The sequence below is a fragment of the Zea mays genome, chromosome 4 (genome assembly GCF_902167145.1).
Source record: "Zea mays cultivar B73 chromosome 4, Zm-B73-REFERENCE-NAM-5.0, whole genome shotgun sequence".
NCBI classification, from domain to species: domain Eukaryota; kingdom Viridiplantae; phylum Streptophyta; class Magnoliopsida; order Poales; family Poaceae; genus Zea; species Zea mays.
In genome coordinates this window covers 20,273,986-20,290,193 of record NC_050099.1, presented here as the reverse complement: position 1 = coordinate 20,290,193, position 16,208 = coordinate 20,273,986, and the positions used below count along the sequence as shown (strand labels likewise).

General features: G+C 42.0%; 1 protein-coding gene across 2 annotated transcripts; it reads left to right on the top strand.

The window, feature by feature from the left end:
* Nucleotides 1-9,422: 9,422 nt before the first annotated feature.
* On the top strand, nucleotides 9,423-15,900 carry LOC100501077 (uncharacterized). 2 transcript variants are annotated; one of them, XM_020551723.2, is made up of 18 exons: nucleotides 9,423-9,618; nucleotides 9,719-9,954; nucleotides 10,758-10,945; nucleotides 11,571-11,767; nucleotides 11,901-12,090; nucleotides 12,168-12,387; nucleotides 12,469-12,676; nucleotides 12,820-12,954; nucleotides 13,037-13,228; nucleotides 13,308-13,480; nucleotides 13,544-13,732; nucleotides 13,819-13,935; nucleotides 14,020-14,104; nucleotides 14,189-14,341; nucleotides 14,421-14,546; nucleotides 14,659-14,841; nucleotides 15,129-15,290; nucleotides 15,376-15,900. In XM_020551723.2, exons 1-18 carry the CDS (start codon nucleotides 9,616-9,618, stop codon nucleotides 15,490-15,492), a joined length of 2,874 nt encoding a protein of 957 aa, XP_020407312.1. In that variant the 5' UTR covers nucleotides 9,423-9,615; the 3' UTR covers nucleotides 15,493-15,900.
* The last annotated feature ends 308 nt before the right edge of the window (nucleotides 15,901-16,208 follow it).

The following is a 16,208-nucleotide window of genomic DNA, read 5'->3' as shown; positions in this document are numbered from 1 at the left end:
GCCCCCTCCCGACCGTTGGCTCGGCCACGTGTCTCGCGCAGATCGCGCAGCCGACCGTTGGCCCGGCCGACCGTTGGCTCATCGGACAGTCCGGTGCACACCGGACAGTCCGGTGAATTATAGTCGTACGCCGCCGAATTTTTTCCGAGAGCGGCAAGTTCGCCTGAGCCAGCCTGACGCACCGGACACTGTCCGGTGCACCACCGGACAGTCCGGTGCACCCAGGCAGAGCTGGCTTTGGCTGAACTTAGCCATCTCTTCTCCAACTTGATTTTTCCTGTTTCCAGCACTTAGACACAATACATTAGTCCACAAAATAATGTACTAAGTCTAGAAACATACCTTTTTCACATGATTTGCACTTTGTCCACCAGTTTGCATAGATTAACACAAAAGCACTTGTGTTGGCACTCAATCACCAAAATACTTAGAAATGGCCTAAGGGCACATTTCCCTTTCACATATGTCAATAAAGGGAGAAGCATGTGAAATGTAAAAGATAACATGAGCAATTATATAGCGTTATCAACTCATTCCCTATTTTATTATCATGGAAGAATAGAAATGATATTGAATTACAAATGTACCTTCGGCTTGACAGAAGGTAAAAGTACAAGCGTGATGCACGAGCAAGTACAAGTCAGCATGAACAGTACGGGGGTATTGTTCATCTATTTATAGGCACAGGACAGAGCCTGTGAGGAATTACAGTTATGCCCTTTACATTTACTATTGACTTATAGAAAAATCTATGAGGACTAGATAGCTTTTTCCCCTTTAAGTCGGTTCCTTTTTCTGCGATTGAGCCGAAGCTCCCTTGCGCGTAGCTTCGGAGCAACGACAACCTTTGTCACGATCATGCTCTTCACATCATGTATGCTTTTAACCTGAGTCCGAAGGTACCTGTCCATAAGCCATGCTTGGAAGACATTGTTAAATTACGTTTTTGAGGACCTTCGGAGGACGAAGGCCCCCAACAGTACATAAATGCATGATGAGAAACAGTGTAGGTTTCTGAAAGTCGCCTAAAGTGGGGATGGATAGGTGGAAACTGAAATTTACAGCTTTAAACATACTACAAGCCGGGGTTAGCGTTAGAATAAAATCCGAGTCCGGGAGAGAGGGGAAAATAAATCAACCAAGAAAACAAAGCGGATGACACGGTGATTTGTTTTACCGAGGTTCGGTTCTAAAGAACCTAGTCCCCGTTGAGGTGGTCACAAAGACCGGGTCTCTTTCAACCCTTTCCATCTCTCAAACGGTTATCTAGACCGAGTGAGCTTTCTCCTTAATCAATCAGATCACTTAGACCCTCACAAGGACCACCACACACTTGGTGTCTCTTGCTTTGATTACAAGTGTCTTGAGAACAAGAATGAGGAAGAAGAAAGCCAACCAAGCATCAAGAGCAACAAAGAAATACAAGAACGATCCTCTCACAAGTCTTAAGACACTAGAATTGAATTGGGGACTTTGATCGGATTGGTGGCTTTGATTTGTGTCTTGGAGTGTTGCACTTTGCTCTTGTATTGAATGGAGAGTGATGAATGCTTGGATTGTTGGAGTGGAGGTGGTTGGGGGGTATTTATAGCCCTCAACCACCAAAACAACCGTTGGGGGTGGCTGTTGTCGATGGGTGCACCGGACAATCCGGTGCGCCATCGGACATTGTTTGGTGCGCCAGCCACGCCACCCAACCGTTAGGGTTCGACCGTTGGAACTTTGTCTTCTAGTGGCACCAGACAGTCTGGTGTCGCACCGGAAAGGCACTGTTCACTGTCTGATGCGCCTCTGACTTCTGTCGCGTACTGTAGCGCTGTCAGGGCACTGTGCAGTCGACCGTTGCGCTGGAGAGTCGTTGCTCCGCTGGTGCACCGGACAGTCCGGTGGCACACCGGACAGTCCAGTGAATTATAGTGGAGTGGCGCTGGAGAAACCCGAAGGCGAAGAGTTCAGAGTTGTACGGTCCTAGTGCACCGGACACTGTCCGGTGGCACACCGGACAGTCTGGTGCGCCAGACCAGGCCACTCTTCGGTTTCTTTTGCTCCTTTCTTTTTGAACCCTTTCTTTAATCTTTTTATTGGTTTGTGTTGAACCTTTATACACCTGTAGAATATATAATCTAGAGCAAACTAGTTAGTCCAATTATTTGTTTTGGGCATTGAACCACCAAAATTATTTATAGGAAAAGGTTTAAACTCTATTTCCCTTTCAGTTTCCTAGCATGAATTCTCCTAATTTTGAGCTCAGGATAGTTAGTAGGATATAAAATGTAGCCTTCCCTGTCCTGAACCATGGGAGCTTTGCCCTTAACAAAATTAGATAGTTTCTTAGGGGCATTAAGCTTGACATTGCTCCCCTATTGGAAACTAATGACATCCTTAATGCCAGGGCGTCTCCCATTATAGAGCATGCTTCTAGCAAATTTAAATTTTTCGTTCTCTAGTTCATGCTCAACAATTTTAGCAGTTAATTTAGCTATGTGATCATTTTGTTGTTTAATCATTGCAAGGTGATCATCCATAGCTTCAACGTTAATATCTCTACATCTAGTGCAAATGGAAATATATTCAACAGTAGATGTAGATGGTTTGCATGCATTTAATTCTTCTATCTTAGTATTTAATGTGGCATTCTCATCTTTAAGAGAGGAAATGGAATCATTGCAAACATTCAATTCTTTAACCTTAGAAACTAAACTAGCATTTTCAGTTCTAAGACTAGAAATTGAATCATGACAAATGCTAAGCTCCTTAGTTAAGTTTTCACATTTTTCTACTTCGTGAGCATAAGCATTTTCAGTTTAACAAAAATTTTGTTTTCTTTAACGAGGAAGTCCTCTTGGCTTTTTGAGAGTTCATCCTTCTCATTAATGGCTTCTATTAATTCATTTATTTTTTTTGTTTTGGTCCTTGCTAAGGTTGGCAAAGAGAGACATTGAATTATCTTCATCATCACTAGAGTTACCCACATCACTAGAAGTTGTATATTTGGGGTGGCTCTAGAGTGTACCTTCTTCTTGCCGTCCTTAGCCATAAGACACTTGTGGCCGACGTTGGGGAAGAGGAGGCCCTTGTTGACGGAGATGTTGGTGGTGTCCTCGTCGGAGGAGGAGTCGGTGGAGCTCTCGTCGGAGTCCCATTCCTGGCATATGTGGGCATCACCACCCTTCTTGTAGTATCTCTTCTTCTCCTTCTTCCCTTTCTTGTCCTCGTCCCTGTCACTTTCACTAGAAATTGACATTTAGCAATAAAGTGACCGAACTTACCACACCGGTAGCACACCTTCTTGGAGCGGGACTTGTAGTCCTTCCCCCTTCTTTGTTTGAGGATTTGGCGGAAGCTCTTGATGATGAGCGCCATTTCCTCGTTGTTAAGCTTGGAGGTGTCGATTGGAAGCCTACTTGATGTAGACTCCTTATTCTCCTCTTCCATCGCTTTGAATGTGACGGGTTGCACCTCGGATGTGGAGGTGGCGCCTTGCTCCAAGTTGACAATGTGTTTGGAGTCTTTGATCATAAGTTTAAAGCTCACAAACTTGCTAATCACTTCCTCGGGAGACATTAGTTTGTATCTAGGATCCCCACGTATTAATTGTACTTGAGCAGGATTACGAAAAACAAGGGATCTTAGAATAACCTTGACCATTTCATGGTCATCCCTTTTGGTGCTCCCGAGGCTGCACAGTTGGTTCACCATAGTCTTGAGCTGGTTGTACATGGCTTGCGGCTCTTCTCCTTTGTTGAGGATGAATCGATCGAGCTCGCCCTCGATCGTCTCCCGCTTTGTGATCTTGGTCACCTTGTCCCCTCCGTGCGCGGTTTTGAGGATGTCACAAATTTCTTTGGCACTCTTTAACCCTTGCACCTTGTTATACTCCTCTCGACACAAGGAGGCGAGGAGTATAGACATGGCTTGCGAGTTAAAGTGTCTAATTTGGGCGGCCTCGTCCGAGTCATAGTCTTTGTCCCCCACCTTAGGTACCTGCGCTCCGTACTCAACAATATCCCAAATACTTTCGTGGAGTGAGGTTAGATGGTGCCTCATTTTCTCACTCCACATACAATAATCTTCACCATCAAAATATGGTGGTTTACCTAGGGGAACGAAAAGTAATGGAGCACATTTTGAAACATGAGGATAGCGTAGGGGTATCTTACTATACTTTTTGCGCTTATGGCGCTTTAGAAGCGACGGACGAGTCGGAGCTTGATGTGGAGGGTGACGAAGAGTCGGTCTCGTAGTAGACCACCTTCTTCATCATCTTCTTCTTGTAACCTCTCCGATGCGACTTGATGGAGGAAGAGGATTCCTCCTTGTTTTTGTTGCAGGACTCTCTTGAGAGAGTCCTCCCCGAGCTTGCGAACTTGTCGCCGCTCATGATCTCCCTCTTGGCGTGATCTCTAAACATCACTTCGAGTTGGTTAGGCTCTTAATGAAGCACTGGCTCTGATACCAATTGAAAGTCGCCTAGAGGGGAGTGAAGGCGAAACCTGAATTTATAACTTTAAACACACACTACAAGCCGGGGGTTAGCGTTAGAATTAAATTCAAGTCCGAAAGGGAGGTAAAAACAAATCAAACAAGAATCATGGCGAGTGAAAACATGGTGAATTGTTTACCGAGGTTCGGTTCCAAAGAACCTAGTCCTCGTTGAGGAGGTCACAAAGACCGGGTCTATTTCAACCCTTTCCCTCCCTCAAACGGTCACCTAGACCGAGTGAGCCTTCTTTCTTAATCTCACGGGTCAGTAAGACCCCGCAGGGACCACCACACACTTGGTGTCTCTTGCCTCGCTTACAAAGCACTTGAGAATAAGAATGGGAAAATAAAAAGGCCAAGCCAAGCAACAAGAGCAACAAGGAACACAAATACACCCTCTCTCAAGTCCCTGATGGAATTGAGTGAATTTGGAGGCTTAGAGAGGATTCAATCTATTTGATGTGTCTTGGAGTGGAGTCTTTTGCTCTTGTATTGAATGAGATGTTTGGAATGCTTGGATGGATATGAATGAGGTGGTTGGGGGTATTTATAGCCCCCAACCACTTCCATAGCCGTTGGGGAGGCTGCTGGCGATGGGCGCACCGGACAGACATTGTTCCTTGTTCAGTGCGCTGCCACGTCACCCAACCGTTAGGGTTCGGAGCTGGGTCGACCGTTGGAGCTTTGTCTTCTTGTGGCACCGGACAGTCCGGTGCCCCTCTAACTTTGCTGCTCTGACTCTGCGCGGCACTGTAGCGTACTGTTCATCTGTGCAGAGTCGACCGTTGGCGCAGATAGCCGTTGCTCCGCTGGCTCATCGAACAGTCCGGTGAATTATAGCGGAGGGCGCCATGGAATTTCCGAGAGTGGCTGGTTGGTATCTGTATGGTCCTGGTGCACCGGACAGTCCGGTGTGCCAATTTGCAGCACACTTGAGTTCTTTTGCTCCAACAAAATTGTGTCCCTGACTTGTTTTTTTTCTTGGCTTGTGTTGAACCTTATGCACCTGTAATACATGAATTATAGACAAACTAGTTAGTACATGTGTTTGTGTTGACTATCAACCACCAAAATTAATTATAGGAAATGGTTAACCCTATTTCCCTTTCACAAGGTCAAGGCAATCTCTTCGCAACTTAGCTTAAAGAGCGGGTGATATAAACTTCTTGATATTGTCCACAAATCTGGAGACTCTCAAGCAACCTCTATCCATCAAGGAACACAAGGTTCCAAGGTTAAAAAATTCGCACAAGAATTAAGTTTACAACGAGCTCAAGAGAAAGAGAGGGAAAATAGAGCAATGAAATCACCAACAAGTTCACCAAACTTCACCTCACACCAAGGGTCCTCCAAGTGATTGAAGGGGATGGGATTTGAGGTGTGAGAGAGGAAGTAAATGCACTTATTTGAGAGTTGGTCAGCCAAGAATTCGTGTATGGGGCAAGAGTGAATGAGGAGAGAGAGGGCTACGGGTATATAAAGGAACCCCAAAAGGTAGCTGACCATTTGACCTTTCTGCTCAAATACCGACTAACCTAATATTAAAATCGGCTGAGACGATATCCAACAGAGAGTAATTTAGTCGATCCACCGGCTGAGTAGCAATGTGGACCAGGAGAAAAAACCGACTTAGCCGGGCTAGAAACCAACTGAGCCGGTATCCAGCAGAGAGAATTCTGGCTGACTGCTCGACTGAGCAAGGAGTTGGACTAGAACAAAAAACCGGTTGAGCCAGGCCAGAAACCGGCTGAGCCGGTATCTAGTATAGAGAATCCTGATCTAGTGACCGACTGAGTAGGGGGTCGACCGATTTTCTATAGAAAGCGGTCTGGCTGAGTAAGGAACTTGACCGGCTGTCACCAAAATCATCCATGACTAAAACTCGATTTTTAGAGGACTTTGAAGAGAAAAAGGTTGAGCTCATCATAAAAACTTACTTGTGTGTATCCCTCTTAATTGAACGGTGAATCCTACGACTCAAGAATTATAAAAAAATTTAAGTGCTCATCGAACGAAAACACATGAAGCACGCCATATGATGTATATAATTAATCCACAATGAATTATCCTCTTTTAAACATAGAATTTGTGCTCCTCCTGTTCTTGAAACAACTAAACACATACTGGGAGCAAACTTGTTAGAAACTTTATTTGTTTTGTCATTTAATCAACAAAACCCTCAAACAGGGTTGATTGCACTTACAACAACAATGTTTTCTTCATCGTTAATTATAAAAATCTCACGTTTTTTGCAAAGTTAATTTTCAATCCCGACATAAGCTCATAAAGATAAAGCGTAAGCTTAAGATGTATGGCTTTCTCCAGATCACCCTTGATGCACAAAATGGTATCATCAGCATACTATAAAATAACTATGTGATCACACAGACCCGTAATCAAATCATTCTCCTAAGCTTTATGAACCATTCTAGCAAGGCAATCTGCTACAAAGTTAAAGAGGATAGGAGACAAAGGGCCACCTTGCCTGACCCCTTATAACTTATGATATATTTGCCCAATTGATTATTGACTTTTACTCTTACAGTCCTCCTTCAGTCACATTGTGAATCCAACTAATCCATTTGGAACAAAAACCTCTTTTATAAAGGCAATAGAAAAGAAACTCCCAACGAACTTTGTCATAAGCTTTTTCAAAATCAAGCTTAAGAATGATCCCAACCTCCTTTTGTTTTTTGTCTCATGCAAGATTTCATGAAGGGTCATCGTCCCACACATGATACTTCTCCCAATCTCCCTTTCATAAAGGCAGTCTATTGTTTGTTAATAAGTTTTTGAGCATCACGTTCAATTCGCATAGTCAAGATCATAGTAATCCATTCGTATAAACAATCAGTAAGCAAATGGGCCTATATTGTTGGATCTTTGAAGCTTCCTTGACCTTAGGGAGAAGGGAAATGATATCGTAATTAATTTTACTTACATTGATCTTTTTCACTATGAAACTCTTCAAACACCTCAATTATGTCTTTCCTTATAATGCCCAACAACTTTGATAGAATTCAGAAGGAATATTGTCAAGCGAATCAGCTTTATTTTTTCCATATGGAACAAAGCTCTCTTGATTTCATCCTTATAGAAAGGTCTACAAAGATTATAATTGCCAATCTCATCCAAATTGTCTACATTATCCCAAATATCATCATCTATTTGAAACAAGTTGCCTGGGACATGGCCAAAAAGATCAGAGTAGTACATGGTAGCATGCTCTACCAAATTATCTTATCCTTCAATTCCCTTGACATCCTCTTCAAAAACTCAATATATATATATTCCTTTTTTTGCCATTGGCAACTCTATGGAAAATTTCATTGTTACCATCGCCCTTAAAAAGCCAAGTTTCATGATATCTCTGTTTCAGTAAATCTACTCTTCCTCCATCATCATCATATTTTAACCTAACATCCTGACTTTTTGTTCCGTCTAGGGGCCATTTAGGCCCCTCTCCTCCTCAATCCGCTCCAGCTCGGCTAACCAAAATTGGTTTTGATTGTTCCTTTTTTTTCCTTTTTCTACCTTTTTCATTCCAGTCCTAGCTTTTTAGAAACTATTTGCAAAGCTCCAGCTTTTGCTGAACTTTATCAAGAGCACTCTTAGTTCTACAAGGCTTCCCCCCAGATTCTTTCTATATTTTCCAAAAACTTTGGATGGGAGAGCCAACCAATTTCAAAATGAAAGACAGATTGTTTATTATCATTCACTGTTTTAGTTAACATGACTGGGGGGCTGTGGTTAGATAATTCCCGAGGGAGCTTTCTAACGTGGACCAAAGGATAAATGACCTCCCACTATTTGCTCGTAAAAATAGGGTTGGGTCATTTTGTGGCTATTTGACCAAATGAAGCCTCCACCAGGCATCTGGATCTCTATCAATTCATACTTATGAATCAAATCATTGAAACGGTCAGAATGCTTATGCATACCACCTTTTTATTTTTTTCATTAGAAATATATGATTAATTGAAACGATTTTTGAAACTTGTACACATTTAAAAAACACAAATGCAATCAGTGTAAATGGAACAACCAACTCTATACTCTATGATTAATTGATTTAATTTAGAAAACAATGTTTATCTAAAGTAAAATTCCAACCATATTATTAAGGCTCTCTTTGGAAGCACCAAGTTTTTAAGAAGCTGGTTTATAGAATTTGAGGTGGTTTCAAACATACCAGTTTATAACTCAGTTTATAGAAATTAGACGCTCAGTTCCTTAAAAACCAAGAAGTTGGTCTCTTCTAGCTAAAAGATAAAATATGGTTCTTAAAAACTGGGTTGCTTTCAAACATAGCCTAAGAGCATCTACAAGAGAGGCTTTAAACATGATCCTATTTTAAATATATGGCTTAAAACAATAAAACATCCTTCTAACAACGACCCTAATTTATAAAATTTCATCAAAGGATTATAAGACTCGTTCTCTCGGATCCTAAATATAGTATCCCATATACTGGAGCCATATCTTCATTTTCACTTATTTTCCAACTATTTATTTTCTAATAATATGATTTATTTGCTAAATAACATTATTTAAAACCTGACTGTTGGAGTAAACATTTTTTTGAACCCTACATATATTCAATATGGTTCTATTTTAAAATTTTCGACTCTATTTTAGGGTTTATTGTTGGAGATGCTCTAAGAGTACACAATAATCTAGAAAAACTGAGAACTCATAGTTTTAATTGTCCTCCATGTGAACACCCAAATTCCAAAAGAAATATGATGCGACGAAAATTCCTATGAAGTGGATCTCGGACTTGAAGTTAAGTTATATTTTTATTTATTTATTTATTTTGCAAAATATACTAATACCTTCGAATGTGGGCCGATCTTATGCCCAAATCTCGAATCCCGAACACCAACTCAGTCCAACCTAGCCCATGGGCCATGTAACACCACCACAGTTGCCTGCTGCGCGGGAAGCCGTTGCCCATTGGCGCCAAAATTTCCCGCCACTCCCGCCTGCCCGCTCCACCACCTCCCCGTCATAACATCCCACACCGCTCCATTTCTCCCGCCCCCGTCTGCCCTCCGCCCCCTAAACCCTAGCCGTTTCCCATAGCCGCTCGCCCCAGCCTCCTCTGCCCAGAGACTTTTCTTTGCGGCCGAAATGGTAAGCGCTCGAGTTCTCCGCCTCGTCCTCCTACCGCGCTTGCGTCGCTGCAAGATCTGATCTCCTCTTGCTGTGGTTTTGTGGCGTTTTCGTCGTGCAGGATGACTCGGAGAACAACGCACCCTCGACGCCGGGGTCCCCCGGGTTCAGCACCGACCGGCTGCCACCCAACACCACCACCAGCCGCGGCGCCACCGACCCGTCATCTTACTCCGACGACGATGGCGAAGCTGAGGTCGATCCTCACGTGCTACCCGATGACGACGACCCCGCCGCTGTAGCGGCTCCCGACGAGGACGAGGAGGGGGAGGACCTCTTCAACGACAACTACCTCGAGTAAGCCAACTCGAATCTGACCCGGCCAACTGGGGCTGGTATTTCGGGGATATGCTGTGGGTTTTGGGGCGGTTCGGTAATTGGGACCAGGGGATCTAGTAGATGCCGTGGGTTGATTAGCAGATGCGATGGTTTTTGGCCTGTGGTTTGGTGAGATATCTGCGGTTCAAGGATTTGTTATGATTTACCTCATAATGTAGGCAAATTGTGGCATTTAGAGAAGAAATGGTCAATTTATTGACTAAATTTGTTAAAAAGTCAACTAATTAGATTGTCCTCGGCGGAATGATATTGTACTTATTAGGTAATTGTAGGAGAGTAGCTAACTGAGAGACTTAACTAATATTTGCTGGATTGATTGAAATGAACTTAAATCTACTATGTTTTATTGAAAACAACCAACTTTTAGTTCTTGGTTGTGCATCCAAATTTGCTAAATTTATCGGTCTGAAGGAAACCCACTTAATCCATCTCGAAATTTGCTAAATTGAAGTGCCTTGCATGACTCTCTGCCCATAAACGCAGATACCCAGGCACACCATCTTCGACGAGAGATTTATCAAGTGGCTCTGCTGCCTTGATACGAATTTATGTTTAACTTACACATTGTTAGTTAACTCAAGTTACTGTATGTTCCCAAAATTGGGAATTTGGACTTGCACACTTTGCTTTGAGGGTCGCTGTTGGAGCTTTTATATGATTGCGATGAATGATCCAATATATCTAGCCAACACAAACCATATCTGCTGACTGTCAGTTTTGTTTTTTTGTTTCCACATTCACTCCTTTTTTCCTGATTGCAGTGATTACCGAAGGATGGATGAGCATGATCAATATGAGTCAGTTGGTTTAGATGATTCACTCGAGGATGAGAGGAATCTTGATGAAATCATGGCTGATCGAAGGGCCGCGGAAGCGGAGCTTGATGCAAGGGAAGTGAGGACTGGTGCAACAGCTGATAGGAAGCTGCCACGAATGCTCCACGATCAGGGTAATGGCTCCAAGACAAGAGATAGTTCCTGTTGGATATTAGAGCAAATATGTTATTTTGAACTTATGTTCTTGATTAAACTACCAAATGAATATTTGATATTGAACTTATGTTGCATCTTTGGGCTCTTGTTCTGTTGTATCTGCTTCTTTAGTGATTGGTTTTGTGCTTGACTAACCACATTCTTCTTTGGTGATTTCAGTGTGGTTAACGCTTTGTAAAAATCTCATTTTTTGAAGACTGCAAGTTATACTGAATATTGAGCTGGATTACCTCCATTTTATCAACTATTTTGTAACAGTAAAAGTATTTTATTGTTCTTCCACATGTAGGAGAACTGTGTCATTTATTTCTGAACTGCAAATGAATTATTTGCTTAGGAACTTATTGATGCTTGTTTGAGTTCATGTTCATATACTTAGCACACTATAGATATTAGCGATCAATCTTAGTTTTGCAGCAGTACTGATCATGCCTGTTTTTTTGTGCAAATTGATAGTTATAGATTCTTGTAAAAAAGGGAAACATGATTGCCTTTGGTGTAAACTTTTGTAACATATATTAGAAGTCCAAGATTTAGATGTCAGTTACTGTGATTTCAAAGCTCTTTCCTTTCATGGTGCAGATACAGATGATGATACGAATTTCAGGCGTCCTAAAAGGCACAGGGCTAGTTTTAGACAACCAAGTGGACCAAGAACACCAAGAAGTGATGATGATGGTGATGGTGCCACTCCTAGTTCACCTGGAAGATCTCATCGTGGAATGTCATCTGGTGGTGATGTGCCTATGACTGATCAGACTGATGATGACCCATATGAGGTATTGTCATATTTATTTAAACTAGGTTATTCAGAACTTGAATTGGTTCTGTAACTACCAATTAACTAGTAAGCCCCATGTTCTGCAGCTCTAAACGACTGTCTATCCTTTAATTGACTATCTTTTTTGGCAGGATGAATTTGATGAAGAAGATGAGATGAACATGTACCGTGTCCAAGGTACATTGAGAGAGTGGGTCACAAGAGATGAAGTCCGTCGCTTTATTGCAAAGAAATTTAAAGAATTTCTTCTGACATATGTTCATCCGAAGAACGATCAAGGAGAGTTTGAGTATGTTCGGCTTATTAATGAGATGGTTTTAGGTATGTCTGCTTCACATTCTCTGGTTGGCATGAAACAAGGTCTTTGCTTCTCTGACCCTTATCTATTTTTTTCGCAGCTAACAAGTGTAGCCTGGAAATAGACTACAAGCAGTTTATTTATATACATCCAAACATTGCCATCTGGTTGGCTGATGCGCCTCAATCGGTGCTTGAAGTTATGGAAGAAGTTGCCAAAAATGTTGTTTTTGATCTTCACAAGAATTATAGGAACATCCACCAAAAGATCTATGTTCGAATATCGAACCTTCCTGTCTATGATCAAATACGCAATATCAGGTAAATGGCACAGTTTACTTTGTATCCTTTAGCTTCATGATCAATTTGATTTGGTCTAATGTCCTACATGCCTTTGTTCAGGCAAATCCATCTGAACACAATGATTCGAATTGGTGGTGTTGTTACCCGACGATCTGGTGTATTCCCTCAGCTGCAGCAGGTGAAGTATGACTGTAACAAATGTGGAACTATCCTGGGCCCTTTCTTCCAAAACTCCTACACTGAGGTGAAAGTTGGATCATGCCCTGAATGTCAATCCAAAGGGCCATTCACAGTCAATGTCGAGCAGGCATGTTACCTTAAACACGTTTTCACAGTACTGTGTTATTGCTATGTGATATCGATATAGTTTTCTGTATGTGGGCTGTATTGTTATCCTAGTAAAATTAATTGTTTCTTCCAATCTTAATACTTGAACTTTTTTCCATGCAGACTATATATAGGAACTACCAGAAACTCACTCTTCAGGAAAGCCCAGGAATTGTTCCTGCTGGAAGGCTTCCCAGATACAAGGAAGTCATACTTCTGAATGATCTGATTGACTGTGCTCGTCCAGGAGAGGAGATTGTAATTTTTCTTCACCTACCATTTGCTTTTCATTTCATATTACTTTTTGAATTAGACTGACATTCAGTGTTGCTGTCTCCAGGAGGTCACTGGGATATACACAAATAATTTTGACCTGTCTTTGAATACAAAGAATGGTTTCCCTGTTTTTGCCACAGTGGTTGAGGCAAACTATGTGGCAAAAAAACAGGATTTGTTTTCTGCATACAAATTAACGGACGAGGACAAAGCAGAGATTGAGAAGTTGTCAAAGGATCCAAGGATTGGAGAAAGGGTTTGTTACTCAACTCTTTAATCTCTTGATGAAAATGTGTTAAGCTAATATACGCTAACTTAAGCACCTAACTCAACAGATTATCAAATCAATTGCACCATCCATTTACGGGCATGAAGATATCAAGACTGCCATTGCACTTGCTATGTTTGGTGGACAAGAGAAGAATGTGAAGGGAAAACATCGCCTGAGAGGCGACATCAATGTCCTCCTCCTGGGTGATCCAGGCACTGCAAAATCACAGTTTCTTAAGTAAGGACTGATTAATCATTTTTCAGTTCCTTGAGGATGTGCCAATAACTTGCCATCTTGCAGGTATGTGGAGAAAACAGGACACAGAGCAGTATATACAACTGGAAAAGGAGCCTCTGCTGTTGGTCTTACTGCTGCAGTTCACAAAGATCCAGTAACACGAGAATGGACACTTGAGGGAGGTGCACTAGTTCTTGCTGATAGGGGCATTTGCCTCATTGATGAGTTTGACAAGATGAATGATCAAGATAGGTATGATATACCATTTGTATTTGGATGTCCTGTGCTATTTAAATTTCTGTATTACCAAAAATGTAATTTTCTTCTGATTGTTTCAGGGTAAGTATTCATGAAGCTATGGAGCAACAGAGTATCAGTATATCAAAAGCAGGAATCGTCACATCTCTTCAAGCTAGATGCAGTGTTATTGCTGCGGCAAACCCAGTAGGGGGAAGGTAACTTCAGTTCCATGCATGCCATGTAGTACCAGTGCATGGTGTTAAGAAAGATACTGAATGCAATCGTCCTTGATCTCACAGGTATGATTCATCAAAGACATTCACTCAGAATGTCGAATTGACGGATCCCATTATTTCACGTTTTGACGTCCTCTGTGTGGTTAAGGTTTGGAGCTGTTATACATGTCTGATATATTTGTTCCATGATCAGTTTTCAATCACTACTGATCTTTAATTTTTAAAAATGCAGGATATTGTCGATCCATTTACAGATGAAATGCTCGCAAGGTTTGTTGTAGATAGTCACGCCAGATCCCAGCCGAAGGGGGCTAACCTTGAAGACAGGGTTTCAACTGATGTGGATGATGATCCACTGGCTGCTGCAAGGCAAGCTGACCCAGATGTATGTATCCTGATACCTATTTCAACCGAAAGGACTTCTTACTCTGTTTCGTGGTTATAACTGAACGTTATGTTGTCAGGTCCTTTCCCAAGACATGCTGAAGAAATACATAACCTATGCTAAGCTGAATGTGTTTCCCAAAATACATGATGCCGATCTAGACAAGATTAGCCATGTTTATGCTGAACTCCGCCGTGAATCCTCTGTATGATATCCTTCCCTTTTTAGCCTTGTATAGGGCTTTGTGCAAACTGAACTTCTGAAGTGACACCTTTGAAAACAATGAAGTACTAAATAGTTTCCAACTACATTTGCAGCATGGCCAAGGGGTTCCTATTGCAGTAAGGCATATAGAGTCAATCATCCGGATGTCGGAGGCACATGCAAGGATGCATCTGAGGAGCTACGTGTCTCAGGAAGATGTTGACATGGCCATCCGTGTCTTGCTTGACTCTTTTATTTCGACTCAGAAGTTCGGTGTGCAGAAAGCACTTCAAAAGGTAAGTTTTGTTGGTGTTGAGCTGTTATTACATCATCCAGTGCTACACAAGTACATGCACTTGATAAACAATTTAATGTAAAAGTGCTCATCCATTTAACTGAAATAATGTACGAGACAGTATAGTTGTCAGTAAATGTCACTAAATTAATTATTATGCATTGCTTTCCAAGACCGGATGCAGATTAATCTTTTTTTACCCTTTTTTACTAGTCAGTCTGGGTTTGGGTAGTCCTTAAACCAGTGAAATGCCTTGCAAACATCAACATAAATTTCTTGTGTCCACAGAATTTCCGGAAGTACATGACATTCAAGAAGGACTACAACGAGCTGCTCCTGCTGCTCCTGCGCACACTGGTCAAGGACGCCGTGCACTTCGAAGAAATCATGGCAGGATCAGCCTCACGTCTTACTCACGTCGAGGTCAAATTGGAGGACCTGAGGAACAAGGTAAGCCTTCATGAGTGCTTCCACACAAAAGACAACCGAGCTGAGTGACCTCTCTAACATCTGGACTGCACCTGTGTTGACCCAGGCCCAAGAATACGAGATCTACGATCTGAAGCCGTTCTTCTCCAGCGCGTGCTTCAGGGACAACGGCTTCCTTCTGGATGAAGGGCGTGGGATCATCAGGCATCCACTGGCGGAGTAACAACTGAGAACTGATCTTCCTCATGTCTAGAACCGGCCTTTGTCTGTTACGGCCCTGAGATGAAGAGTGATGATATCTGACCTCATTTGTTATAGGCATACAATTGACACTTGGCTGGTCGCCTTTTGGATTTAGTATCTGTTGTGTCTTGTTTGAGAGTTTCGTACTATATGCACTTGCTGCCATTTAGGCGTGACTGTATGGTGTGTGAAATCATTCGTTAGATAGAATGATCGGTGTGGCTGCAAGCAACAAATAGTTAGAAAAAGAAACAAAAACGAACTGCAGCCAAAAGACCCTGAGGGTTATTGAAGATGATGAATGCATCAGTTGCCATGCCTTAGAAGAAGAGTATGCTAAGCTTTTCCATCAACCCTTGTCTGACGAATATGTGGCTGCCTTAGCTGCCCTCTTTGGCTGTTCTGTTCAGTTACAACCTTTTGTAGATAGAATTGTAGATCAACTCTCCGGATGGAAATCATATTCACGAGAGTGCAAGAACATTATGTGCTTAATGGGATGCTTATGTATCTTTCTATAGTTATTAATATTCCCTCTTGGGCTATCAAGACTATTGATAAAAATCAGAATAAGTTTTCTTTAGGGCTTGGTATTCATCCCAATACTCATGGGTTGAGGGGGATTAAGATGTAAATTAAACCGATTTATATCTCATGCCTTGTTCGGTTATTCTAATTCCATGTGGATTAGAATGT